Source organism: Lactuca sativa, chromosome 8, assembly GCF_002870075.4.
Source record: "Lactuca sativa cultivar Salinas chromosome 8, Lsat_Salinas_v11, whole genome shotgun sequence".
In the NCBI taxonomy this organism is placed as follows: domain Eukaryota; kingdom Viridiplantae; phylum Streptophyta; class Magnoliopsida; order Asterales; family Asteraceae; genus Lactuca; species Lactuca sativa.
The window spans coordinates 71,817,265-71,844,596 of record NC_056630.2 but is presented as its reverse complement, the minus strand read 5'-3'; the positions used below and the strand labels follow the sequence as shown (position 1 = coordinate 71,844,596).

The 27,332-nt window shown below is 32.2% G+C and overlaps 7 protein-coding genes across 8 annotated transcripts; 6 read left to right on the top strand and 1 right to left on the bottom strand.

The window, feature by feature from the left end:
- The first annotated feature begins 1,282 nt into the window (after nt 1-1,282).
- LOC111913092 (LRR receptor-like serine/threonine-protein kinase GSO1) lies at nt 1,283-4,276 on the top strand. The gene is made up of 11 exons (XM_023908821.3): nt 1,283-1,602; nt 2,091-2,238; nt 2,327-2,398; nt 2,515-2,586; nt 2,732-2,803; nt 2,895-3,038; nt 3,127-3,207; nt 3,298-3,369; nt 3,462-3,533; nt 3,613-3,684; nt 3,970-4,276. The coding sequence occupies exons 1-11, from the start codon at nt 1,506-1,508 to the stop codon at nt 4,058-4,060; spliced, it is 993 nt and encodes a 330-aa protein (XP_023764589.1). The 5' UTR covers nt 1,283-1,505; the 3' UTR covers nt 4,061-4,276.
- A 1,063-nt stretch (nt 4,277-5,339) lies between these two features.
- On the top strand, nt 5,340-7,701 carry LOC111913086 (pentatricopeptide repeat-containing protein At5g66520). The gene is made up of 2 exons (XM_023908814.3): nt 5,340-5,560; nt 5,796-7,701. Exon 2 carries the CDS (start codon nt 5,826-5,828, stop codon nt 7,380-7,382), a length of 1,557 nt encoding a protein of 518 aa, XP_023764582.1. The 5' UTR covers nt 5,340-5,560; nt 5,796-5,825; the 3' UTR covers nt 7,383-7,701.
- A 69-nt stretch (nt 7,702-7,770) lies between these two features.
- LOC128127547 (uncharacterized) lies at nt 7,771-9,855 on the top strand. The gene is made up of 2 exons (XM_052766092.1): nt 7,771-8,314; nt 8,397-9,855. The coding sequence occupies exon 2, from the start codon at nt 8,988-8,990 to the stop codon at nt 9,732-9,734; it is 747 nt and encodes a 248-aa protein (XP_052622052.1). The 5' UTR covers nt 7,771-8,314; nt 8,397-8,987; the 3' UTR covers nt 9,735-9,855.
- A 2,751-nt stretch (nt 9,856-12,606) lies between these two features.
- On the top strand, nt 12,607-16,461 carry LOC111913093 (uncharacterized). The gene is made up of 15 exons (XM_023908822.3): nt 12,607-12,760; nt 13,151-13,553; nt 13,641-13,718; nt 13,813-13,868; nt 13,946-14,065; nt 14,165-14,235; nt 14,331-14,424; nt 14,519-14,731; nt 14,833-15,084; nt 15,158-15,266; nt 15,364-15,431; nt 15,548-15,617; nt 15,733-15,807; nt 15,899-15,990; nt 16,104-16,461. The coding sequence occupies exons 2-15, from the start codon at nt 13,248-13,250 to the stop codon at nt 16,177-16,179; spliced, it is 1,680 nt and encodes a 559-aa protein (XP_023764590.1). The 5' UTR covers nt 12,607-12,760; nt 13,151-13,247; the 3' UTR covers nt 16,180-16,461.
- Nucleotides 16,462-18,505: 2,044 nt separating this feature from the next.
- LOC111913094 (clp protease adapter protein ClpF, chloroplastic) lies at nt 18,506-21,408 on the top strand. Of its 2 annotated transcripts, none has more exons than XM_023908824.3 (9): nt 18,506-18,714; nt 19,202-19,610; nt 19,712-19,771; nt 19,984-20,078; nt 20,181-20,353; nt 20,460-20,572; nt 20,694-20,739; nt 20,840-20,880; nt 21,040-21,408. In XM_023908824.3, exons 2-9 carry the CDS (start codon nt 19,290-19,292, stop codon nt 21,193-21,195), a joined length of 1,005 nt encoding a protein of 334 aa, XP_023764592.1. In that variant the 5' UTR covers nt 18,506-18,714; nt 19,202-19,289; the 3' UTR covers nt 21,196-21,408. The 2 variants fall into 2 exon arrangements, with proteins under 2 accessions (XP_023764592.1, XP_023764593.1); XM_023908825.3 differs by lacking the exon at nt 18,506-18,714 and adding an exon at nt 18,765-18,901.
- Nucleotides 21,409-22,173: 765 nt separating this feature from the next.
- LOC111913096 (putative pentatricopeptide repeat-containing protein At1g69350, mitochondrial) lies at nt 22,174-25,523 on the top strand. The gene has a single exon (XM_023908826.3). It carries the CDS (start codon nt 22,448-22,450, stop codon nt 24,695-24,697), a length of 2,250 nt encoding a protein of 749 aa, XP_023764594.1. The 5' UTR covers nt 22,174-22,447; the 3' UTR covers nt 24,698-25,523.
- Nucleotides 24,757-26,584, bottom strand: LOC111913087 (pentatricopeptide repeat-containing protein At2g03380, mitochondrial). Its single transcript, XM_023908815.1, has 2 exons — nt 24,857-26,584; nt 24,757-24,780 (listed from the first exon to the last, which is right to left on the bottom strand). Exons 1-2 carry the CDS (start codon nt 26,582-26,584, stop codon nt 24,757-24,759), a joined length of 1,752 nt encoding a protein of 583 aa, XP_023764583.1.
- Between the last annotated feature and the right edge of the window lie 748 nt (nt 26,585-27,332).

Here is a 27,332-nt window from a genome sequence, read left to right as displayed (position 1 = left end):
TTAAAATAAAATATTTATAATATAGAAAATTTGACAATTAAATTAAACGAAAGACATATATGACAATACGCGATATACAATAACCACAAATATATGACAACGAGTACTTATAAAAACATGATGTCACAAAAAAATCAAAACAAAAAAATATTACTTTATTGGAGATTTTTCCCAATAATATGAAAGATAATAAATATTATGTCTATAATTATAAAAATATTATATTAGTTGTTTTAAAAAACTTGGTACGTCTATAATGGTACCACAACAACTACATGAAAGACTATGTTGGATTATAACATGAAAGAGTGTAGTGGTATTGTAGCAATGTAAGTGAACGTAAGACTATAATGGTATCATAACACTCACATGAATATGTAATATTTTAAGGAACTCATTAAGTTTTGTATTTACTGTTTAAGTTTAAAATATTTCAGGTTGTTAATTGTTATGACATCAAGGGGAATGGTGTAACTTGATTGCATCGCATTGCATCCATAGATATATTTTAACGATTTTTGCACTCTTGATTTTATTATGATTATGACTCTAGTTTGATTATGGTTTGAAACAAATAGTTGTTTACTTATGTGAGAATGAAATTGATATGATTTTCTTTAAATTTAAAATAAAAATTATAGGTTGAAGTTTGAAATATTACACAAGTTGAACTATAACTTGTTTTCATTGATGAAGATGTCATATATAAGAAACACAAACAATGTATGAGTAGTTCATTGACATCACACAATGATCCTAAAAGGAAAGCAAATTTTAGGAATTTTTTTAACTTTTACGAATTTTTGAAACCGTAAATTCTAAAATGGAAGAAACAACAAAGTAAAGGGAAGTTGAGTAATTTAACCATAATCTAATTTATATTTAAGGCAAAATAAGTAATTTTTTTTGGCAAAACAATCATCAAGTCTGGAATAGAGTATTTCGGACTGAAAAAAAAAAGAAAAAAAAAACAAAGAAAACACTTTCTAGAACAAATATGAATTTTGATAAAAAAAAAAGTCCAAATTTTTAGAAAAATGTTGTTTTCTACTAAAAGTTTAACAAACATTACAAATATGAAATATATACACTGTGCAGTGAGATTAAACATTTTGAAATTACATTCGAATTTATAAATTGAAAGATTTATTTGAAAAGAAAACCATAGTCCATTCTCCATACCATCAATTTGAAAAAAAAAAAAATACTCCATTAAAATAGTTATTTTTGTTAAATAGTTTATTAAAATTAGAATGATTAGTTTAAAATAAAGGAAAGGAGAGAAAATTGAGTTTAAGGATCCGCCGACGATAACATGCCAAGTTCACGCGTTGTCTCATTCCTGAAAATCTCCCACTCCCTCTTAGATCTTACTCGGAAACACAGTCTTTGATCTGTATTCCTATCTACTTGATGTATAGTTATATACACTCAGACATACAATTTACAGACGAATGTTGATTTGAATTTCGAAAGCAAAAAAGGATTCTAAATCGACATCAATAATGTTGCGTCTCGGAGTATCTACAGGATTTTCATCGATCATATTACTTTTTTGCCTTCTCAGCGTTTCTGTGCACTGCAAAACCCTAAAAAGAGACGGTAAGCTGTTTATCATTTTCCGGGACACATGGTCATATATCAAATATGGTATTGTCTATGCTCTGTATTCCGAAGATGCACGAATATCTATGAATTTAGCACGAGTATCTGTGAATTTGTTGCTTATTCCGACTTTCTTCGATTGCTCTTAGATCTCACTATTTTAGGGAAATTCGGAATAGTTTGTTTAAAATTTTGGATGATTACTTGGTGATTCGAAGTTTAAATTGATCTTGATCCAATCATGATTTTAAGCTACGAAATTAAGCTCCATAACTTCAATAAACTGAAAGTTGGTTTTATCTCTTGACATTCCTCTAGAAACTGTTGTACTGGTGTCTTTATACTTCCTTCATTTGGTTCAAGGAACTCTGATAATTGCTTTTTCGACGTGTTATTAATGAGATTCTGATCTGAAAGTAATGAAAATCGATGCATAATTCATCTGTTTTCTTGAGGGAAATAATAAAATCTTTCATCACTTGCAGTGAAAGCTCTTAACGAAATTAAAGCATCTCTTGGATGGAGAGTGGTGTATGCATGGGTTGGAGATGATCCATGTGGAGATGGTGATTTACCAGCTTGGTCTGGTGTCACATGCTCCACACAAGGTGATTATAGAGTGGTTACTGAACTGTAAGTGTTACTTCATCATGTATGTGTCCTTGAATCTTGAATTTGTGGAACCAATCTGATATTTTCTAACATTATATAATCATTTCAGGGAAGTATATGCAGTTTCAATTGTGGGACCCTTTCCTACTGCAGTAACCAATCTACTGGATCTTACTAGATTGTACAAATCTCTATCCTAATAACTTACTGCTCTTCTTTTTGTTTCTTTATTGTTCAATAATGCAAATTTACTTTGTTTGGATATGTATTGTTATCTTACTTACTATTTGTTTTCAGGGATCTCCACAACAATAAGTTGACTGGTCCAATCCCACCTCAAATTGGGCGATTAAAGCGGCTTAAGATACTGTATTATTCTTCTCTAAATACTTATATCACTAATTTGTGGTGCTTCTGCTTCTTCTTCTGCATATAGCTAGTGAAATAAACATTAAATATTCCCAAATACATGATCTTAGAACTCATTTGGGTGATGGGTGTTGTTTCTTTGTAGTAATCTGAGGTGGAATAAGCTGCAGGATGTAATTCCTCCTGAAATAGGTGAACTAAAGAAATTAACACACCTGTGAGTGTTTTCTACTTTTTCTTTACCCTTTTTTGGATATATGCTTTATGAAATGAACATCTGATTCGATTCTTTACCTATATGTCTACAGCTACTTAAGTTTCAATAGCTTTAAAGGGGAAATACCAAGGGAGCTAGCTAATCTTCCAGAATTGCAGCATCTTCATCTGCATCAAAATCGGTTAATTGGGCGTATTCCACATGAATTGGGCTCTTTACAAAATCTTCGCCATTTGTAATGTTCATCTTTTTTCATTACCACTTTATCTGTTCATCTTACAAATGTGAATTATTCTGATGATGATTGTGTTTGTGATTTGTAGGGATGTTGGTGATAATCATTTGGTTGGAACTATTAGGGAACTGATACGTATAGATGGATGTTTTCCAGCTCTTCGCAATCTGTATGTTTAATCTCATTAACTTATATTTATAATGCATAATTACTATTTTGAAGATATTATTTATATTTACACTCCTACTATGATTTTCAGATATCTAAATAACAACTATCTGACTGGAGGTATTCCAACTCAGCTTGAAAACTTGACCAATCTGGAAATTCTGTGAGTATTGAATGTTCATACCTTTTTTCATAAACTAAAAGTATCTTTTAAAACGAATTGTAATGTATATTGTGTTGTTTTTTTTTTTTCAGGCATTTATCTTACAACAAAATGTCTGGGATAGTTCCATTTGGACCTGCTCATATTCCAAAATTGACCTACTTGTAAGTATATACTCCTTTTTCTTACTCTTTAACTTATATCTGAAAAGTGTAATAATTCCTATAAATTTCCAAATTTCAGGTATCTGGATCACAATCAATTTAGTGGAAGGATTCCTGATGCCTTCTACAAGCATCCTTATCTGAAAGAATTGTAAGCTTACTCTTTTTTCATTCCTTCATTTCAAGATTATGCACGAGTGCTGTCTGATATTCAAAAAAATATTTGGCAAAATTGAAAATAAGTACACCAAAATTGGTATTATTAGTGAAAGAGTGTAAGTATGTAGTTATTATGGATAAAGAAATGTATATTATGGGTAAAAAAAAGTATATTGCCAATATTGTTAAAAAGAGTAAAGTATATTTCTATTTTTTGCAATTTTTTTATAAGTAAGATAGAAGCACTTGTATTGACATAGTATGGTATATGTTGTAGGTACATTGAAGGAAATGCATTTAAGCCAGGGGTGAACCCGATTGGTGTTCACAAAGTACTTGAACTTTCAGACTCGGACTTCTTGTTTTAATCAATTTGATTACACGATTTTTGTCTAGTTATTACTTAGTTTACGAAGTGGGCCCCACGAAATCAAGCATTAATCGGGTGATTTTCCTTTGATGATAAAAATATTTTATAGCTGTGATTGTTTAATCTTTTGTATACGTGTTAAAACTCGCAAGTTCCAAAGGAACTTAAGTGTATAGAATATAGTATTATCAGTTATTTTGGGTTTTAAGGATTCCATCACTGCTTTATACAATGTTTCTTTCACAAGCTACAAGTGGCCGCTAGCTTATTTTTCGAGTTTTTTCAGGTTGTTATGTTTGACAAACCAAAAATAGCTGATACGATACCTTTTTTAACATTCTCCCAAATAAACATTTTATTAATTATAAAAAACTCAATCATATATGTCATTTGAATATTTCAGTTAGCTTATCAGTTAGTTAGTTTTATCAAATGTCATTTTTTATTAGCTAGTTTGTTAGCTATTATCTACCAACTGGTTTTTTAGCGATTAGCTAGTCCGCAAAACATAGGTTAAGTTGTATCCCTTTCTTGTGGTTGGAATTGAATTTAATAGGGCTGAAGGGAGTGGTGTTGCCACGTCATGCCATGTTGTCACATCATTTTTGCTACAAGAGATATATGACATGCCATTTTGAGGGGTGGGTGTGGTCATGCCATGTTATCATATCACTTTTGCTGCAAGAGATACATGACATGCCACTTTGAGGGATAGGTCAACTTGATAAAAAAAACTTAAAATAAATAAACACTAACATGCTTATTCTCTCTCATCTCTCTATCCCCTCTCTCATCGGCACAAACATGTGATTTGAATTTCTCATTTTGTCATGTCATGTTTGAGGTATCCCCTCTCTCATCGGCACAAACATGTGATTTGAATTTCTCATTTTGTCATGTCATGTTTGAGGGGTGGTGTATGCCACTCATGTCATGCAAATGCCAAACAAATGCCACTCCCACCCCCCAAGCCTAAAATACAAAGTTTAACTTGATATATAGTTCAAATTTTTTAATCAAGAATCTAATATACAAAACCACCGACCTTGCCGTTCAAAAAATTACAAAACCATTTTCAACTATATAAATAAAAAATAGAAAACTAGTAGTAATTCTTTCAAAAAAACTAGATAAAAAATATAGAAAACTAGTAGTAATTATTGATTAACAAGTTACAATCAAATTTAAATGCATAAAAGAAACCAATTGCATCTTTTCTGCTACTATAAAATATAAACCCCCTCTTAGGCCATGGGGTATGGAGGACACGCCAACTAACTCCACCACACCATTGTTGGTGTACACACTACAAGAAGAAGAGAAGAACGGAGAAAAAGAGAGTTGATTGGTTGTGGTTTCTAGTGGTATACACCACATGAGACAACGATCAAAGCTCCAGCTCATCACCACAAGACTCTCATGCGTGTATACCCCAAGGCTTTAGAGGACATTTGACCTATTACATCATTTTTTTCTAACAACAATGATATATCTTGTGGTATAATGAGTGATTTATTTCCATCTTATCAACACTTTTTTTGACATAAAAAATATATTATAAATATATTTTTTTGTAATATATAGATTTTCAATGATACGTTTGTACTTATTAACTTTTTAATTTTTCTTTTATTTCAGCCACTTTATGAATGCATCATTGTCTCACAATACTATTTATTTTAATAAATAAAATTAAAACCCCTTGAATGTATACTCATCAGTGCCGGTGGCAGGTGTTTGCTCAATGAAGATCGTGATCGCTAATGTCAACAACAACCAGAAGATGCCTCTTGCTGTTAGAAAAATGCAAGAACATGAAGCAACTAAAGCAAGTGCATGGTCAAGCAATCACATGTGGCCTCGGAGATAATCACTATGCTTTAAGCAGGTTATTAGCTTTCTGTTCACAACCTCATCATCATGGTAGCTTATCACACGGCTTAAACATCCTACAACACGTTCAACAACCCTCTAATTGCTTATACAACACCATGATCAAAGCTTGTTTGCTTCGAAACGAATTAAACATGTCGTTTCAGTTATACAAACGCCTGCTTGAAAACGGTATGTATCCTGACAATTACACACTTCCTTACATCTTAAAAGCTTGTGCATACATGGAAAGTTTTCGTCTTGGAGAGCTAGTTCATGCGCATTGTTTGCAATTAGGGTTTTTGTTCGACAGTTTTGTTGGTAACACTTTGATGATGACGTACTCCCTCTTTGGTAACATGGAATCCACACGTTACGTGTTCGATGAAATGCCAACTCACTGTGTCGTGTCATGGACTGTTTTAATTTCTGGGTATGCTAAAACCGGCAACATTGAGCTGGCTCGAGTCGCATTCGATGAAGCACCCATTAAAGATAGAGGGATTTGGGGTTCTATAATTTCTGGATACGTTCAGAATAATTGTTTCAAAGAGGGCTTACAAATGTTCAGATTAATGCAATCAACCAGCATCATCCCTGATGAAGCTATATTCGTGAGCATACTTGGCGCTTGTGCTCATCTAGGAACTCTCGAAATTGGAATATGGATTCATAAACGAATCGACGCAATAAAATTACGACCTAGTGTGAAGTTAGCTACTGCATTGATGGACATGTATTGCAAATGTGGGAAGCTCGATGTTGCACACAAACTGTTCGATGAAATGCCTGAGAGAGATACAATTTGCTGGAATGTTATGATTTCAGGATTAGCAATTCATGGGGAAGGATTACGTGCAATTAAACTCTTTTCACAAATGGAATCGACTAAAATTCAACCAGATGATGTCACCTTCATTGCCATTTTCACTGCTTGTAGCTATTCAGGCATGGAACACGAAGGTCTAAAGTTTTTCAACAAAATGTGCAAGGAATACAACATCAACCCAAAAACAGAACACTACATTTGCATAATCGATCTTCTTGCAAGAGCTGGTTTATTTAAAGAAGCAAAAGACATAATTAATAAAATCCCAAATTCTTGTAGCCCTAAAGAAATAGCAGTGGCTTGGCGAGCTTTCTTAAGTGCTTGTGAGAGTCATAAAGAGATTGAGTTTGCAAAAATGGCAGCTGAGAGATTGATGGAATTGGAAAATGATAGTGGCGTTTATGTAATTATGTCTAATTTGTATTCAAGTACTAATGATGTTGATAGCTTGCAAAAGACTAGAAAGATGATGAGAGCCCGTGGGGTCGATAAAGTACCTGGGTGTAGCTCGATTGAGGTCGGTGGTGTGGTTAATGAATTTGTTGTGGATGAGAAAACGAATTATAAAATAGAAGAGATTCATGAAGTTTTGAAGAATTTGAATCGACAAATGGATTGAGTGGAACAGGTTGTATTGTGTTTGGTGTGCTTTAGATTGGGACTCAGACTGATGTCAATGAAACAAAAGCTGTATTTTTTTTTGTCTCAGTCAAGACTCAAGAAGATGAAGCGTAGATGTTGAGTTTGTTATTTATTTCAAGATATAACGAGAGTTGTTTGATGATAAAAGTAATCGTGTTAGAGGAAATTGCTTTTTTAGCAAAGTAAGATTAAAATGTGTAGTTAAATAAGGAGAAAGCAAATTTATTCTTTTAGCATTGGATTTCCAAAATGGTGATAAGCTAAATGAGAATTTTTTACATTAAAGCAAAATAAAATTGCTGCCATGTGCATTATTTGAAATTCGCACGTTGTTGATGCTTATAGGAAACGGATACAATAAGGATATTCCACCACAAAAGGTACAACTTTGATAAATAATTTCAAATATTTTATTACTAAGTAGAAACATTAGTGTATGTATATTCATCGCTTTGATCTTTTGATAATATATGCGAATGAAAAAAAAAATGTATTATAATTTCAAAGTAGAAACAACACTTAAATTTATATTAACTAAACATAGTTTATTGTTGGGTAAATTACACCGTTGGTCCCTCGTGCACATGCCAGAAAGCGTGTTTAGTCCTTATTTCCAAAATTTAACTCGTGCAGTCCCTCGTTGTTATTTATCTTGCACGGTTAGTCCCTATGCACGTTAACTGTTAAATCCTTTCGTTTAAGCTACCCACGTGCCTTGCATGCAGGGGCATTTTCGTCTTTTCAGGGTTTGTATACATGAACCAGTATGGCGCGACTTCGATAACCGATCATTTCTCATTTCATCCTCCGTCGACCCTTAACATTGCACAAGAAAACCCTAGTTTTCTACGATGGTGAACTGGAGGATTAGGCAAGAATGGGAGGAATACGATCTCCAAAGCTCATACGGTAAAATTTTCTACATTTTCAGTTGATCATCCATTATACGTTCCTAAAATGTAATTTTATTATTTATTTTTTGGGTTCGCAGCTGACAATCCATCTATGTTCTCGATACGATTGAACTATGGTGAAGTTTTTACGAAGTTTCCAGGCCGCAAATACATAAAGGGGAAGATGAAATATATTGATGGCATTGATAGTGACTTGTTCTCGATGCATGATATGGACGAGATAATGGAATTGCTTGATTGTGTGGAACCAGGTAAAAGTATTTACTATCATTTCAAACGACCAACCTGGGATTTAGATTTTGGGTTGTATGCTTTGGGCTGTGACGAAGATATAAACCACTTTAGGTCATACGTTTATGAACACAAGGTGATAGAAGTGTATACAGAGTTTTGGGAAACCAAGCTGCATACGTATCAAATGTCCCCAAACCTTGCAAAGATAAAGATACACGAAATTCCTGAGTCCCTTTGTCGTAAAAGCTTGTTATTGACATGGTCAAATTCAGGGGATTGTCCTAGTGAAGAAGCACCTGTTTTTGAGAATGTAGAAACTAAAGACCAACCCCCTAGTACATTACCTGAAACAACCTTGGAACAATACATTGAGTGAAACAGTTGAGTCAACCCCTGCCTATATACCAAGAATTGAAAGCCCTTTGACTGAACCAATGATAGGAAGCACATGTCCTAATGTTGATGGTTGGGATGATACATTTGAATGGTGTGAACCTTTTGGTGGGACTACTATGGAACAAGATGAACCAAATAGTGAAAAAGCAGGTGAAGACAGTCAAGCTAGTAAAGACAGTCATGATAGTGATGACAATGAAGATAGTGAAGACAGTCAAGATAGTGATTACATAGTTGATGAAGATAATTTGTTAGATGATCCAGAGGTTGATATGAAGAACTTTCACCTCAACATTGACAAAGAAGTGGAGTGGGTTGGAAGTTTTCCTGATGATCGAGATGAAGTAATAGAAGGTGATGAAGAATTAGAGGTTATAGACACTGAAGAATTTGTATCTACATCTTCATCAGATGAGGGTGAAGCTAGTAAAAAAAGGAAGAAGATAAGAGATTTACAAAGAGCACATAAGAATGAAGCAGCTGTTGTCAAATATTCATTTTACATCCACCAGACTTTTAGCACAGCCAAGGAAGTTAAACAACAAATTTATCTTCATTCCATACAGAGTAGAAGGGAGTTAGACTTCGTCAAGAATGACAAAAACATGATTAGAGTGGTTTGTAAAGGGACAATACCAAACCTTGGGATATTAGAAAAAGGTGGGACCAGCAAAAGTAATGACAAAGTGGGACCAAGTCAAAAGAAAAAGAAAGTGAAAGATGGTCATACGTTTTGGGTTGAATTGGTCCCACTTTGTCAAAAAGAAAGTAACGACAATCTATGATGGCATATCTTTATCAACGAGCCCAAAATTTGTATGGGTTATATAGTTTGTAACCATATTTTCGAAAACAAAAGTGATAAAAGTATAGTTTAAGGGCTAAAGTTAGATACAAAATTGGAGAGCGGAGGCGAAAGGGAGCACACTCGATAACGGTTGATTGTTAGTTTCGTGAGAATTCATGAGCGAATAGGTACCAAACTTGTCAAGATCGGGATCTAATATATGATCGTTTTCACTTTGTAAAATCATAATCATAAAATCAAATTGTGATCGTAAAATCCTACAAAAGACAATTTAAAACATAAAAAATACGTATACATTCATCTGTTAACCATTTAATCAAACAACAAATAGTTTAAAACATGAAAAAAAATACATCTCTGATGTATCGTTTAACAATAAAACATTAAAAATAAGTTTTGTAGGATATATATGTAGTCACTTAGTTAAACCCAAAATAAAATTATTATTTAAAAAACTAAATAATAAAAATATTACGATCGATCTTACAAGCATTTTTATCATTCTACCCAAAAACAATCATAGTATATAAAGATCATGATTTTAACAACCAAATTGATATTATTATTAAAGATATTTACATCTAAAAAGGCTAAAAGGAGTAATTTTATTTAAATTGGTAGATTTTGCTAGAGAAAACCGTAAAAAAGTCTATCATATTATCCCTTAATGTTCGAAAAAACCATTATGCTATTATTATGTACAATAAAACCATTTTATTTTCTAATCATACTTAATATAATTCTTTGTAACAGACAAATCCATGATAGCCTGTTACCTTTACTTGGTATTTATGGCTTTAGAAATATATAACATATCATCCTATAATGCACAAAAAAAAACCATTATGTATCAATTTGTACAATAAAACCATTTATGTAATGATTTTGTACAATAAAACTATTTTATGTTCTAGTTTTATGCAAGAAAAGCTTTTGTTTTCCCCATTATGCCTTATATTTTTCTTTTGAGAAAGTACTTGATAAATTTTCTATTTATTCCACAAATGTATTTATTCCACAAATGAAACTAAATAACCTGACATAGGCCATAATATATCTTTAGATTTTTAGCCTGTTCATACTCTTAGTTAATGCATCACTAATCATACATGTACTTTATTTATTGAATCAATTAGACATTTACTAATTATCATGATATTAAGGGTTTCCTAGTTAACCACCCTCCTAAAATATATCCCTTCCTTCTTTAACATTTTTCTCTCTCTATTTTTGGTATTCTTTCGGTCGTCATCTCCTTCTTCCACCATAATGGTTTTGCTATGACCGACCCTCATGAGCTATATTTTCATTCCATGAGACACATCGTGTGTTACATATAAGGTACTTTTGATCTTGCTCTCCAACTTTATATAAGGTACTCTTGTTGTTCCACATCCATATGTTTTATCTTTCTAGGTGACAACATCATCTCTCGTACATCCAAGTACCATAGTGTTATTTCTCATTCTAAGGTCGAAGTTGAATACCATAAATACTGCAATTTTCAATCAATGTTGGATTTGCAATCTCCTTAATGAACTCCATTGGGGCCACCATTTCATATTGTGTCAACTTCAATGACATATACTTGAATTTGATTCATGTACAACATCAACACATAAACCATAACAAGATTGGCATTTACTTTTTTTAGGATCAAGTAGTCTAACATGTACTTCATTTGTAGAATCAATGCAAAATCTACCAATTATCATTTATGAAGAAAAATATTAGGGCATAAAGGGGAAGATACTTGTTTTATTGTATAAAATCAAGAAATAAAATTGTTTTATCGTACGAAATCAAAAAATAAAATGGTTTTATCATACAAAATATATAATGATGGGTTCTTTTGTGCACCGGATGATAATAATTTGAGTTTTTCTAATGCCAAATTGCTAGGTAATCGAATATTAAGGGTTTTTCGATTATGAAATATTATTTTAGGTATGATAAAAAATAAAATGGTTTTATTGTACAAAATAATTATATAATGGTTTTTTCGGATACAAAAAAAATAATACGTTGAATTTTTCTAAGGTTTCTCATTTTTTTTAAATGATTTGTTTATTCTATATATCTTTGAGGGGCCACCGACCCAAATATATTTGGATCGTTCCTGATAAAGTTTATGGTCTACAAATCGTGTTTTTCACTTTATTTTGTAACTAAGTGCATCACCTTTTTTATTTTTATTTTTTTTTCTTTTTTAAGCAAAAAGTCGGTGAGTTTGTTGAAGAAATGCAAAGAAGTATATTTTCTTAAAAAACATTTATAACAAACTCCAAATTATTTAAGTTAGTTATATAACGTGACAATCAAAAGACCTTTGACCTAATATTATCAAATTATGATGAAAATGTGTCTCTCTCCCAAGTAATTGAGAGTTCATCATGTTGAACAAATATGTAGATTCAAAAACACGTTCAGTGTGTTTGTCCATTACAGAAAATATTATATAATGTGCCAAAATAACTTTAGATTAATGTCAATACAACCTATCACCTTTTTCATTTTTTCATTTATATGTAGGAACATATTTGAGCAAAAATAAACAACGATGGATTTTTCTAGCACCTAGACATGACAAACAACCATAAATTATTTCAGTTAAGTCATCTTAAAAAGGAATCATGGGTTATAATTTAATAATACCATTACCGGTAACATAAATTTATTTATAACTTTATAAGATAAGATTTCTTTATAATATGAAGTTTTATACAATGATCCCTAAGGGTTTATTTGTTCAATATTTAACAGAAGGACCATAAAGGGAAAAAAAAAGAAAAAGATGGAGGGTGATTCTTACAACATACATAAGCCGCAGTCGAAACCACACAAAAAGACAATGAAAGCTCCGGGTGTATTTATTTTTATTTTTAAATTAACTTTTTGTAATTTTGACACAAGCTCTACCCAGGTTTTACCAATAATTGTGATCCTCTCTCTCCATCTCTATTCTCTAGATAGACACCCCCAAATCTCTCCACCGATTAGCAGGTATGTATATGAATTTCGTAATTTCAGTTCCTGCATCTGAACATCCGTCGTATATGTTCAATACACTTGCTATAATCTCAAAAGTTTCTGAATTTCTGCTTGTTTGTTTGATGTTTTTCAGTTTTTGTATGATTATGATATGATGCAAAACTCCATCGTATTTAGTTAATTTGCCGAAATCATAGAGCTTTCATTCGATTAGTTTTGCCATAGCTAGCGATTGAGGATTCTGTCTTTGATGAAATTTTTTTATTCCCTTTTCAAATTCGCATCAAATTGATTGATTCTGATATAATTCGACATTCGCCCAATCCCTAATTTCCCTAAATTATATCATGAGTAAAGTTTTTGAGATTGATAGAATTTGTTCAAATTTCTGGTTTTGTGAAGGTCTTTGGGGGCTTGAAAAACTTGTCAATGGCAGTTTTTTGAACTTGTATGAGTTGAGAAGGATAAAGGAGGGTGGTGGAGATTTTATAGAAAACAAATGTACCGGCATATGGCGGCAGATCAGACTCATGGTGGACAACCTACTGATAGCGGAGATGTGGTGGTGACTCTTGATCAAATTCCTAGATGGAGTGATGGGGATTTTAGATATTCTTATGAAATTGAAGATCCCAATTTTCCAAATTCAAACTTCCCTGATCCCTTGGCTTCTTCTTCTGGAGCTGAAAGTAGTGGAAAGGTCTCAAGGTTTCCTGTTGACCATGAAGTTAACTCAAAAATCTATCTTTGGAGAGGAAACCCATGGAATCTTGAAGTAGATGCTGTTGTCAATTCCACAAATGAGGTATGCAGTTGTTGACTTGTTTCTTATGAATGTTGACCTTTTTTGTTTGTTATCACCTCATTGGTCAAACTTTTGAGTTTTCTACAGAATTTGGATGAAGCACAATGCAGCCCTGGTTTGCATGCTGCAGCTGGGCCTGGTCTAGCTGAAGAATGTGCAACATTGGTAACACAACTTTTCTATTTATAGTTATAGTGTGATTTGAAAGGGCATTTTGGTAATTGGAAGATGTGATGTGATGCGATTTTTTGCTTCACAGGGTGGCTGTAGAACAGGGATGGCAAAAGTTACTAATGCATATGATCTTCCTGCAAGGTGAGTTTTTGTGAAAATTGTTTGCTTTATTATTTTCATATGTTCTGATTTCATTTTCTGTTATGTTTATATTGCAGGAGGGTTATACATACAGTTGGGCCTAAGTATGCTGTAAAATATCATACTGCAGCAGAAAATGCTTTGAGTCACTGCTATCGTGCTTGTTTAGAACTCCTCATTGAAAATGGACTCCAAAGGTTGTTTCAAATCCATAGGCTAAATTTTACAATCATTTATTATATTTATTTTTATGTAATATACTTGAGCTTATTATCCCTTGGAATCTTTAAATGTAGCATTGCTATGGGGTGTATATACACAGAAGCCAAAAATTATCCACGAGAACCAGCAGCCCATGTGGCAATAAGTAACAATTCCAGCTCTTTACTTGTTTACAAAATGACAAAAATACCCTCACTGTGTGTGTGTGTAGGAAATTTACTGACCCTTATTTTCTATCAGGAACTGTTCGCCGATTACTTGAGAAACAAAAGGATAAAATTACAGGTGTTGTCTTTTGTTTAACAACAACAAATGATACTGAAATATATAAAAGGTAAAGTCATGGATTTTATGTTTTTGTTTTTCCTATATGACATTTATAAGTATATACACATGCCTACACCTTTATTTTCTTTACAAAAATGCAGACTACTTCCACTCTACTTTCCTCGTGACAAAAAGGAAGAAGAGATTGCAATTTCAAAGCTTCCTGCTGATGTTGGAGATGAAAATGGTGAAACAGTAATAGATGAAAGAAAAATCAGAATAAAACCATTACCAAATCTCAAGAAAAGTAGTAGCCCTAAACCTCAACGAGCCTCACTAGATGTTCCTGTTAGTGATCTTGTAATGGCTAGAAGGTTAGTGACCTTTAAATCTCAGTTAATTAATTACAAAAAAATGCCATTTTAATCTTTTTAGGTTTCGTGGGTCCCACTTCATTTTGTTTGATTCTTGACAGGAACTCTTCGCATTTGGAAGCATATTTAGATCCTGCTTTTATGTCTATAATTAAAGATCCTGATCAAAGGCGTAAGGAACAATGGGAAAGAACTGCTCGAGCACAAAATGGATTTAATTTTGCGAAAATGTTAGGGTTTGGTGATCTTGGAGGCCCAAAACTTTCTGCTGCTGAAGAATATTCGTTACATTCTAGATATCTTGCTAAAGCCAATTCTCTTAATCTTTCTGAAATAGCAGAAATGAAGATTCTGTAAGTAGTTCTTGTGTTTTAAATTTAATTAGACTAAATAATATGGTGCTTACACTGTATACTCATGTTTCAGATACAGGGGAGGGGTAGATAGTGAAGGCAGACCAGTAATGGTTGTAGTTGGAGCACATTTTCTCCTTCGTTGTCTTGATCTTGAAAGATTTGTTCTTTATGTAGTAAAGGTAAAATACAATTCTTGACACATGTTTTATTACAATTATTCTGACATTTTTGGAGTGAAAGTATATGATCATTGTTTGAAATTGTTAAAATTATCAGGAGTTTGAACCCTTGATACAAAAACCTTATAGCATTGTTTACTTCCACTCTGCTGCATCTCTACAAGTGTAAGTTGTCATTACTTTATATCTGTAATATTGAGCTAAATATGTATTAGAAATAGAGTATGTTGGATTTTTTTTTTCTACTTTGTAAATATGATTTTGTGGAATTAACATAACAGGCAGCCAGATTTGGGATTTATGAGGAAATTGCAGCAAATACTTGGTAGGAAAAGCCAGCGCAATCTTCATGTAAGACAAAGAAAAATTCAATGTTTGACTTTGACTATTTATTTATAAATAGCAAAATATACAAAAAGGCTGCTTTCATTAAATTAGGGAGTAATTGTTTGACTCACTTATGCAGGCAATATACATCCTCCACCCGACCTTTGGACTCAAGGCTGCCATACTTGCATTGCAACTATTAGTCGATGGCATGGTACGTAATTATCTTGAAATTTCTCACCTTTTATAAAATTTGCTACATTTTATAATATATATAGATAGTTTATATTGATATTGATTTGCAGGTGTGGAAAAAGGCTGTATATGTTGATCGACTTCTTCAGCTTTTCAGATATGTTCCTCGTGAACAGCTAACAATTCCTGACTTTGTCTTCCAGTTGAGTCTTAATCCTTAATCCTTACTTTTTCTGTTAAGTCGTTCTTTCTATATTAAGTAACTTACCAGATTAAGTCATGTCTCTTACATTTAGTAAATGTTTTGTGATGTAGGCATGATTTGGAAGTGAATGGAGGAAAAGGGCTTATTGTGGATCCAAGAACAAAATATGTATACCAACGACCTTAGACATGAGACAACACATTTTTATGCAAATTTGAGCAAAAAGTACACCAAGGCTCTTCTTCAGTTTCACAAGGCTGTGATTCAAATCTGTGACACAACTGTAAAGTTTCCATTTTATTTATTCAAGTTTCCTTCTATTTATAGATGCGAGTTGTGATGTATTTTATTTCCTCCTGTAAAGTTTTCAACACTTTAGATATTGTTCTTGTGAAATTTGTTTATTGTTTGGACTGACTGATAATCATGTTGAATAAATTTTAATAGTAATGTTGTTGATTTTCTTTACCTTGACTATATTATACTTGATTTGTTTTTTTTTGCGCAAATTGCTGCTTAAACTATATCCATTATAGCAACCAAGTTATAAATATTTTTTATAAATAAAGTTGGTTGCTTTTATGGGTAAAAGATAAAGTATGTTGCCTGTATTTGTAGAAACATGCAAATATGTTTGTGAACTAATTATTTTACTTCTATAAATGAGAACGCCATGAGTATAATAAAAAAATAAGATCTGGAATAATCTGACCCTTGTTGACATTAGAGAAAATGAAGCTAGATGCAATAATGTAGAACCGAAGCAAGAACATGGTGTCCTGTGTGACACACATTTCAAGAGAAACTTGTAACATTTTTAAGTGATTTTAAAATTTTAAGGTTATAGATCAACTAATAATAACTATAAGGTTATAGCAGGTGACAATGGTAATATGCAAATACATTTAACAAGTTAAATGGTCAAATGTATACAAAATAAGAAAGTTGTCTAAATGTGAACAATTTTTTTTTTTTTCTTTTTAACAAATTTCTGAAGATTTTTTTATAATTTCTTACAACATTTTTATGATATTTTTTTTTTCATATAGGTTTTTCTAATACTATGTTTTAAACCTTGATTATAATTTTTTTTTTACTTTCATATAAGTTTGTTACAAGTGCTTTTAAACCAAATATTTTATAAATGTTTTAAAGTTTTCTTACAAGTTTTGAACTTGTTTTTATTTATTTATTTTTATTTTTTTTTTCATACAAAATTTTTTATAACTTTCGTATATTTATTTATAAACTTTCTTTTAAAACATTTTTAAAGTGTTTTACAGATTTTGTATGGCAATTTAATATTTTTTAAAACATTTTAAAATTCTTTCGTTAAATACTAGTTTCAAACACTGTATTAAAAAAATTGGAAGATTATAAACTTCTAATTAAAAAGTTGGAATAATTTTAAAACATTTACATTATATAGATTTTTCTTTTTGTTTTTTTATTTGCTAAATAGTAGTTTCTTTTTATTTTTTTTAAAAGACCTTCCATATTTATTGTTACATATTATATTTATTTACTTTTATTGTTAGATACTATTTACTTTAAAGATATTGTATGTGCTTTAAAACAAAAGAAAAAAATATATATATATAAGAGGCAATATAAAATATTTCACAAAACAAAAACATATTTATTAATTAAAAAGTAAAGTTTAAAATTGATCAATATTTAATTAATATTTAGGAAATTATGGATATTTTAAAAATAAAGTTTAAAAAAAAAATAATTCAAACAAATATGATAAATAAAATCGTTATTAAAAGTGGAAAAAATGACTTATCAGAGTAATTAACTTTTCGTTTTGTTCACATTTAGACTACTTTTTAAAAAAAGAATTATACATTTAACCATTTAACTTGTTAATTTGTTCACATATTATTATTGTCACCTGCTATATCTGGTGACAATGATAATATGTAAACACATATAAAAAGTTAAATGATCAAATATGTACAAAAATAAAAAAAAAAATTATCTAAATATAAACAAAACGACAAAAATAATTATGCTGGTAAGTTATTTTCCCTTTTTACAACCCTTAATATTACTTAAAAGATAGTTAAATAAAATAATAGGAGGGCTATATCACAAAAGAACTTTACTTTTAACCTTTATCACAAAGGACCACTTATTTTGCAAAATGGCATTTCGAAATTGCTTCCTTTTGCGAATGTGTTTTTCAGTTCTCCCACCTCATGAATTTTTATATTATCCACAGATATTGACTTACTTTTTTTGTGAAATTGATTCTTTTTACATAACAAGTTTTTCAAATTTAAACAAAATTAGATTCAAACAAAATTGTGTAAACGTATTTAGTTTTCATGAAAACGACATGAAATGACATAATTTTTGCATAAAAAAAAAATCATGAATATCATATAAGGAAAAAAAAAATCATGAAGTAACATATTTTTTTCTCTGCAAATGGATATCAAGAAACTGTAAATTTGCAAAAGTAACGTCCAAAAAGTCACAGTTACTCCAAAGGTAGTGGTCATTAATTGTTATGAGGAAAATCAGCTCTCCAAATTGAAAGTTATGGCAGTTGATAGTGAGTTCTGACTTCTGAGGCACAGGAAAAACTAACACCATATACACCAGTCAAATTCTGAGGCTGAAACAGAAGCACAAATCAAACCTCAACAAATTAGGGTTCAAGAAATTAAATCCTGCGGTATTCGATATTCACGTTGATTTCCGATTTTTCTTGTAAGTAATCTCATTTCTTCACCTATCTAATTATCGTTGTTCAAAAGTTCAGTATATTTTGGATCTTTTTCTACTTTTATACTGGACGCAGTTTCCTTTAGTTTTGTTTCAAATTGATTATTATCTGATTCCGAGGTTCATTGAGCGTGCATGTATTTTGACGAAGGAAAAGAGTTATCACTGAATGGTGAACCCTAAAGCCGTGGAAATCATCAAATTAGCATATAAGTTCGTGAATTTAATGTTCATTACAAACGAAAAAATATGACCATAGACTGTTTATAGAACCATCGTTTTAGTTAATGCTGAATTATTGATTCTCCTTTCTTATAATCACTAAAAACTACGACCTTGAATGTCAATTTCTCTCTATATTAGTACTCTAATGCTGCATTTGTATTCAGTTTCTGCATCATCTGTTAATTTGCTTTGCTACCTGTTTTGATTAATATACTAATCATAGTATCATGACACAAATTGGTATCAGGTTCATATACATAACAGTAGAAAAGAAAGCATATCTGTCTTCAACAAAGGAAAAGTCAACATCATCTGTGTTCAATTCATACAAAAGAATGTCAGTAACCACCATTACAGCATCCACAAACAGTAGTGTGTGTGGATCTACCAATGCTTCAAGGAGACATTTGAGACTGAAAAGAAACCACATAATCTTTGGGACTGAAAAAAAATTCCTTTCACACCAATGTGTACAAAATTACCCTTTCACAAGCCCTTCAGATATATCTGGACAAAGAAATACAAGGGTTGAAGCAGGTTGGTTTTTTAAAGGTGGAGGTGAACAGGGTTCAGATGCGAGTTTAGAGCACAGTGATAGTGCCAATGAGGATATACTCATATTCTTTTACCAGTTGGATTTGGCAACTAGAGTACAGGTTTTTCACATACTTCATTCTTTGTATTATTATTATTATTGTTATTTTATAGAGATATCTCTAATTTGCTTATCAAGTTCTACACCTTCTCTTGTTTGTAGTATGCATTGAATTTGGAGGAGTATGATATTGCGAAACAGTTGAGAAACAAGCTCAATGAGGTTTGATAATCTAGTTCAGCTCTTATGGTTGTAATGTTTCATTTAGCACATAGTTTATGATAGTGTTTGGTATGCTGGAATCAGGGAGGGAATGGAATGGTTCATTCCATTGGAAACCTGATTCTTGAAGGAATATGATTCCTATGCTTTTGTTAATCTTCATTCAATATCCAGGGGGTGTATTGGCTTACTGTTGTAACATTTTCTATAAGGTTGAAGCTGAAGTGATTAAGCAACAAGAAACAAAGAGGGGATTATCCATAAAAAGTGAAGCCCAAGACAAGGGATTAAGCTTGTTGCGCTTCCGGTGAGTTTTTATATAATATTATATTTTTATAGCTTCATCCTTGTATATCTTTTTAAATAATATTCTTTTTCATTTTTTATGTTTATATATTTTCTCCTGCAGAGCAGACCTGCAGAAAGCAATTCAGAATGAAAACTATTCATTGGCAGCTGAATTACGTGATCAAATTTCCAAACTTGAGGCCGATTCTTTGGCTGCATCAATAAAAGCACAAGCTTTTCAAAATGCTCAATTTGAATTTCGTTTAGGCCAGAAAGTCAGACACAAAAAATTTGGTATATGTTTTTTTTTCAGTTTCTTTTTGTTATTAAGACATTAATTATAGTTTGAAATATATAAAAGGTGTTGATGATGTTTATTTTGTGATTTTGGTGATAAAAGGATACAGAGGTGTGGTTTGTGGAATGGATCCAGTGTGCTGTGAAACAAAATCATGGATGGAAACTGCAAATGTTGACCAGTTGACTCGTGGTCCTGATCAGCCATATTATCAGGTCTCACCAAAAATCTCTTTAATTTCTAATTTTCGTCAAAAATTTTGTTGATTACTTTAATTCTTAACTATGATAATCAGTCTATTGTAGGTTTATTTTTTCTTTGGTCATTTTCTTGCAGATTTTGGTTGATGTACATGAAGACCCCAATCTATTGGTAGCATATGGTAAGTTTATTTTTTCTCATACAATTTCATAACCAAATTCCAAATTCCAATTTTAGCCTTAAAATATTAGTATTTACTTTTGTTTCTTCCATCTTCTTAGTTCCAGAGGAAAATTTACTGGCTCCAGAAGAACCAGATAAGGTAAGTATTCATATATTAATTTACTAGACTAGACAAAGCTTTCAAGGGCTATTTTGGATTTTGAGAATGACAAGGGCATTTACGTCTTTTGCAAAAAAAAGTTGCATTCTTTGTCCGATTGACTTGACGTGAGACAGTCTTGTCGGTGTTTATATGCAGGCTAGGTTTGATCATCCGTACGCATCCTTCTTATTTTATGGTATGGATTCGGCTGGAGATTTTATTCCAGTGAAGCAACTGCGTGAGAAGTACAATAGACCACGACACGAGGTGCCATATGATCCAAAGGATGAGAGGGCTGGAGGTGATGCTTGATTGGATGTAATCCATTGATGTGATCTTGGAGCCTTGCTCCAAAACCCTCATGCCTTGTAGTCGTATAGATAGAATGTATATATTTTTGTACTTGGATCCAGGATGCTTTCTTTTCTTCTTGTTCTTGAAGATTAACAAGTGGAATGTTGGATTTTTCAAATTCGAATTTGTGAATTTGGCAAGATAGAGAAAAGATACAATTTCAACCTTCAATATCAACAATCCATCCATCTAAATGTGTTTATAAGTAATTAGAAAATATAATTTTTTATCTTTGTTAATTCCCATTAGCTTTTTCTAAAATTTAGACAATTAAAAAATTAAGGTTTTTTTTTTTTTTTTTTTTTTTTCATAAACAGCACACTAATTTCGCAGGTCCCACTTGTGAAATGTATAAAATGTAGGGGTTTGAAAAAAAAAAATCACAGATAAAAATGCAATAAAATTAGTGCTTCCGATTAACTGATTAGAAATCTTAAATTATAATTAAATAATATGCATACTAGAGTTGCAACTATATATTGTATTTATATATAATATAAAAATCCATATAAACATTAATTTATTTCGACAAACATTAATTTATTTAGACAATTTTTTCACATAATAATAATAGTAATAATTCATATGCTAATAAAAGAATAGTTTTAATCTTTTTTGTCATGTGTCACTTTAATATAATTTCACATTAAAATTATGTTATGTGTCAAAGATTTATATTAGGAAAATCACTATCACAATTAATGAGGTTAAAGTTTTAACTAATAGATTTTAAATTTTGACTCTTTTAGTTATATGTTAAATTTGAAGTTATAACTAATTTTAAAATTTTGGTATATCTTATTAATTAATAATTTATTTAAAATAATTGATTAATAATTATGAATTTTTGTTATGAAAATTGAATTAATTTTATAACAATGGTTCCATTTATAAACTAGTATATTATAAGTTGCTTTTAGTTTGCTTGATCACTTCCATATATCCATTTTATTTTTTCGACATTACGATTTTATCCAATCAAATACATCCTTATAGATTTCCTTGTAAAAATAAAAGGTATATAAATTAAAACGAAAATGGGTACACGTAAATCTTTATAGATTTCCTTGTTTAAGTGACTATAAATGCCATATGATTTTGGTTGAACTCGCCCTCCAGAATCATCTTTCACGTACCAAAGATCAACCAAATTCCACAAATCTGATTCCAGATTCATGCGTCTCTCTGCGAAGATTTAAGAACACCCAAAATGACACAGTACATGCCCTTATTCAGATCTTGCTACACCACAAGAACACTCACTCAACTCCATGCTCATCTCCTTGTCACAGGCCAACACAGAAGCCATCTCGCTTCAACTAAACTTATTGAATCATACGCCCAAATGGGTCCTCTCGATTCTGCAAAACTCGTATTTCAAACCTTTCCTAGACCAGATTCTTTCATGTATGGTGTTTTGATCAAGCGCTATGTTTGGTACGGATTATTCACAGAAGCTGTTAATTTATACTACAATATGTTGCACGAACTAACCCTCATCAGCAGCTTCATATTCCCATCCGTTTTAAGAGCTTGTTCTGGTTCTCGTGATTTGGATGTTGGCCAAACTGTTCATGGAAGGATAATCAAGAGTGGACTTGAATCAGATCCTGTAGTTCAAACCTCATTGCTCAACATGTATGGAGAAGCATCCTACTTGAGTCACGCACGTAAGGTGTTCGACGAAATGCCTGAAAGAGATATTGTCTCCTGGAGCTCCATCATTTCAATGCATGTTCGTAACAGTCAAGCAATTCAAGGGTTGAAATTGTTTCGCGAAATGGTAACAGATGGACATGAACCAGATTATGTGACTCTACTTAGTATAGCAGAAGCATGTGGTGAATTGGGTTTAGGGCTACAATCAAAATCAATTCACAGCTATACAATAACAAGAAACATCAAAAGCAACGATAATAACACATTGATCAGCTCTTTGATTGCAATGTATGGAAAATGTGGAGAACTGTATACTGCTGAGACTCTTTTCAACAGTGTTTCCAATCATTGTACTTCATCATGGACATCCATGATCACATGCTACAATCACAATGGTTACTTTCAAGAAGCATTGGAGGTTTTTAACAAAATGCAAGAATCTAAAACAGAACCAAATGCAATCACAATGATGGGCATTCTTTCTTCTTGTGCTAGACTAAGTTCACTAAAACAAGGTAAGTCAATTCATGGTTTTGTTATTAGAAAACACCTCGACCCTGATAACAACATTCTTGAATCATCACTGATCGATTTGTATGCCAATTGTGGAAAGTTGACTTCTTGCCACAAGATTTTCGATACAGCTAAAAACAGACATCTAGTTTCATGGAATATGGTTATATCAGGTTACACTCGTGATGGAATGTTTGACCATGCATTAGATCTTTTTAAACAAATGATGTCATGCAAAATGTCACCAGATGAATTCACTATAGCAAGTGTTGTATCCGCTTGTGGTAACTTAAATTACTTTAATCATGCAACTCAGATTCATGGGTATGCTACTAAAACCGGGATTTTGAATGAATTTGTCCACAATTCGCTCATTGACATGTATGCTAAATGTGGTTTTGTGAATATAGCATATAACATATTCAACAACATGGATCATAAAAGTGTTGTGACATGGAACTCTATGATTTGGGGTTTTTCTTATAATGGCAAATTAATCGAGGCCATGAATCTTTTTGACCATATGTTCTTGGAAGGTCTAGAAATGGATGAGGTGACTTTCTTGAACGCGATTCAAACCTGTTCAGATTTGAGGCATCTCAAAAAGGGAAAATGTATTCATCATAAGCTCATTACAAATGTTGATAGATATATAGATACATATATAGATACAGCTCTAGTTGACATGTATGCAAAATGTGGTGACCTTTTCATGGCTCAACGTGTTTTTGACATGATGTCAGACAAAAGTGTTGTGTCATGGAGTGCCATGATTGATGCTTATGGTATGCATGGATATGTTGACTTTGCTATCTCGGTTTTTGATGAAATGATAAAGTCAAAGATGAGACCGAATGGAATCACATTCATGAACATGCTGTCTGCTTGTAGTCATGCGGGATATGTCGAAAAGGGCAAGTTTTATTTTGAATCCATGAAAGATTTTGGAGTTGAACCGAATTTGGAACATTATTCTTGCTTGATTGATCTTTTAAGTCGGGCGGGTCATCTTGATGACGCGTATGGAATCATCAATTCCATTCCGTTTCCACCCAATTCCGGTGTATGGGGTTCTTTGCTAAACGGGTGCCGGATTCATAGAAGACTAGACATAATGAACCGAATTCAAGAAAATCTTGAAAAAATTGATGACACGGGTTACTACACTTTGTTGTCTAATATATCAGCCGAAGGGCAAGATTGGAAACAATTTGAAGATGTGAGGTCAAAGATGAAAACCACGGGTCTCAGAAAGCTTCAAGGGTGTAGCATGATTCAAACCAGATAAATTTACACTGCATCCAGGCGATTTCTTTATCTTTTTCATGTTCATCAACTCGCGTAACTTTAAAACTTGATTCCATCTTCCATCTGAAGCGTATAAATTTGAAATGAGGATATAATATGAAGCATCAATTGGATTTTGGTCAAACATCCACGTCATCACAGCTTCACCAAGGTCAAACCTCGAGTGCATACTACATCCATGGAGAAATGATCCCAACAAGGTGACATCAGGTCTAACAGGCATTTTCTTGATGAAGTTAAATGCTTCTTCAAGGTTTCCATAACGAGCCAACAAGTCCACCAAACACCCATAGTGCTTCATTTTTGGAACAAATTCGAATTCTTTTGTAATCAAATCGAAAAACTTCAATCCTTCAATCATTCCAGTGTGACTACAAGCTGACAGAATCGATGTAAATGTTGCATCAGTTGGATCCAAGTTTTCCTTCAACATGTCATTGAAAAGTTCCATGGAGCCACTACAATCGCCTTGTATCCCATGCCCATTAATCAAAGCATTCCATGAAACTGTATTTCTCTGAGGCATTTTATCAAACACGTGGCATGCGGTTTTTAGTTTTCCGAATTTGGCATAGAAGTTGACAAGTGATGTCCCAATATAAACATTGTCAAAGGAAAGGAACCCTTTAATGGAGTAAGCGTGAAGAGAAGAACCAAGATGAAGATCAAAACAAGAAAGTAGTGACACCATAGTAATTTCATCTGGATGAAAACCTTCGTATCTCATTTGATTAAATAATCTTGTAACTTCATAAGTACAACCAATTTTGGCATACCCGTTTATAATCGAATTCCATGACACTAAATCTTTGTTTGAAATAGTATCGAATAAATAACGAGCTTCTTTAATCATCTCACATTTTGCATACATGTCCACAAGAGCATTTCTCACATTACCATCTTCTAACCCTAACTTAACCCCTAAAGAATGTATCACTTTACCTAATTTCGAATCACCCAATTGTGAACACGCAGAAATCACACTTGCAATTGTGACCGAATTTGGTAAAATATCAATCCAATTTTTGTCTGTAAACAATGCAATTGCTTCATTCGGGTAACCGTTTTGCGTGTACCCAACAATCATAGATGTCCAAGTGACAAGATCGACACTTGGACAGCCAGTCATGGCTTCTTGATGCTCGTTCAATAAAGATCGAGCATCAAGAATTGCACCACATTTCACATACATGTCTACAAGAGAACTTACCATATGTGAATTGAGACCAATTCCACTCTTTATAGCATACCCATGAACCCATTTTCCTTGATGTAAAGCTCTTAACTTTGTACAAGCCGAAATGATGCTACCAAATGTATGTTGATTGCCTTGAATTAAATCACTTCTCATTCTATTGAACACCATGAAAGCTTCTTCAGGGCAACCATTTTGCACATAAGAAACTATCATAGAAGTCCAAGAAACAACATCTTTATCAATAATATCATCAAAAACTCTTCTTGAACAGTTAATTTGACCACATTTGGCGTACATATCTACAAGACTAGTCAAAACAAAACCATCAGGGTTTCCTGCTTTCACAATATGACAATGAACTTTTTTTCCTTCATTAATATCTCGCAGCTTTGTACATGCCTTGACTACAATCGAAAAGACAGCATTGTCATGTTCTTTGAGGCATTTCGTCATACACCTGTAGAACATGATAGTTTCAAGGTGTAGATCGTTTAGGAAATACCATCTGATCATTACTTTACATGAGAACATATCTGGGTTTGACATTTGATCGAACACCAGGCGGGCGGTTTTCGTGTCCCCAAGCGAACCATATAAACTAACAAGTTTGGTTTGCGAATTGAGTTGGGTTGAGTGGCCATTTACTATGAGCAAGGAGTGCAGTTCCATGACTGAGGGCAGAGTTCTGCATGAATTCAAGAGATGAAATAATGGGTTCGAGGAGACGGAGTTAATGTAACTTATGGTCGGATCAAGTTCTTGATGGGTTGCTGATGGAATTAGGGTTGTGTAATGAAACCTGGGGTGGAGAAATTTGGAGCGATGGAAGCATATCTGAAGTACATTTTTCAACTTTTTCATGGTGGTTTGTTTGAATGCGTTGTTTGAGTTGCCGGGGACCAACTGCCACGACTTATTTATTATCACATCTTAAAACAATTATTAATTAATAAAATTATATAGTTAATTTTTTATTTCATATAAACTTGAAAATAATAAGACATTAATTATAAAATATAGTAACTATTACACAAAATTGATATATAAATTTGTAATTATGTTGAACCATATTATAAATTATAAGGTTTAGATCATTTTTTGTCACTTAAGTTTTGGTTTTGTACTCATTTGGTCATTTAATTCTTTTTAAGTTTTAAAAGGTCATCAAACTTTTGACTTTGTGTTCATTTAATCACTTAACTTTTATATTTGTGCTTATTTAGTCACCTAAATTTTAAATTTGTGCTTATTTAGTCACTAAACTTTTGAAAAAATTTAAAAATATAGTGACTAAATGAGCATAATTTTAAAAGTTAGGTGACAGTTTGAAGACCTTTTAAAACTTAAAAAGAGTTAAGTGACCAAATAACACAAAACGAAAAATTAAATGACTAAAAGTAACCTAAATCCTAAAATA

Bases quoted from the DNA above. Each gene is read 5' to 3' on its own strand.
- LOC111913092 (XM_023908821.3), top strand. From the start codon at position 1,506: ATGTTGCGTCTCGGAGTATCTACAGGATTTTCATCGATCATATTACTT. The intron at 1,603-2,090 runs GTAAGCTGTTTA...CATCACTTGCAG, and splicing joins CAAAACCCTAAAAAGAGACG to TGAAAGCTCTTAACGAAATT. The intron at 3,208-3,297 runs GTATGTTTAATC...TATGATTTTCAG, and splicing joins TTTCCAGCTCTTCGCAATCT to ATATCTAAATAACAACTATC.
- LOC111913086 (XM_023908814.3), top strand. From the start codon at position 5,826: ATGTCAACAACAACCAGAAGATGCCTCTTGCTGTTAGAAAAATGCAAG.
- LOC128127547 (XM_052766092.1), top strand. From the start codon at position 8,988: ATGATAGGAAGCACATGTCCTAATGTTGATGGTTGGGATGATACATTT.
- LOC111913093 (XM_023908822.3), top strand. From the start codon at position 13,248: ATGTACCGGCATATGGCGGCAGATCAGACTCATGGTGGACAACCTACT. The intron at 15,267-15,363 runs GTAAAATACAAT...TAAAATTATCAG, and splicing joins TTGTTCTTTATGTAGTAAAG to GAGTTTGAACCCTTGATACA. The intron at 15,808-15,898 runs GTACGTAATTAT...ATTGATTTGCAG, and splicing joins AACTATTAGTCGATGGCATG to GTGTGGAAAAAGGCTGTATA.
- LOC111913094 (XM_023908824.3), top strand. From the start codon at position 19,290: ATGTCAGTAACCACCATTACAGCATCCACAAACAGTAGTGTGTGTGGA. The intron at 20,354-20,459 runs GTATATGTTTTT...TGGTGATAAAAG, and splicing joins AGTCAGACACAAAAAATTTG to GATACAGAGGTGTGGTTTGT. The intron at 20,573-20,693 runs GTCTCACCAAAA...ATTTTCTTGCAG, and splicing joins CTGATCAGCCATATTATCAG to ATTTTGGTTGATGTACATGA.
- LOC111913096 (XM_023908826.3), top strand. From the start codon at position 22,448: ATGACACAGTACATGCCCTTATTCAGATCTTGCTACACCACAAGAACA.
- LOC111913087 (XM_023908815.1), bottom strand. From the start codon at position 26,584: ATGGAACTGCACTCCTTGCTCATAGTAAATGGCCACTCAACCCAACTC. The intron at 24,781-24,856 runs GTGATGACGTGG...TATACGCTTCAG, and splicing joins GGTTTGACCTTGGTGAAGCT to ATGGAAGATGGAATCAAGTT.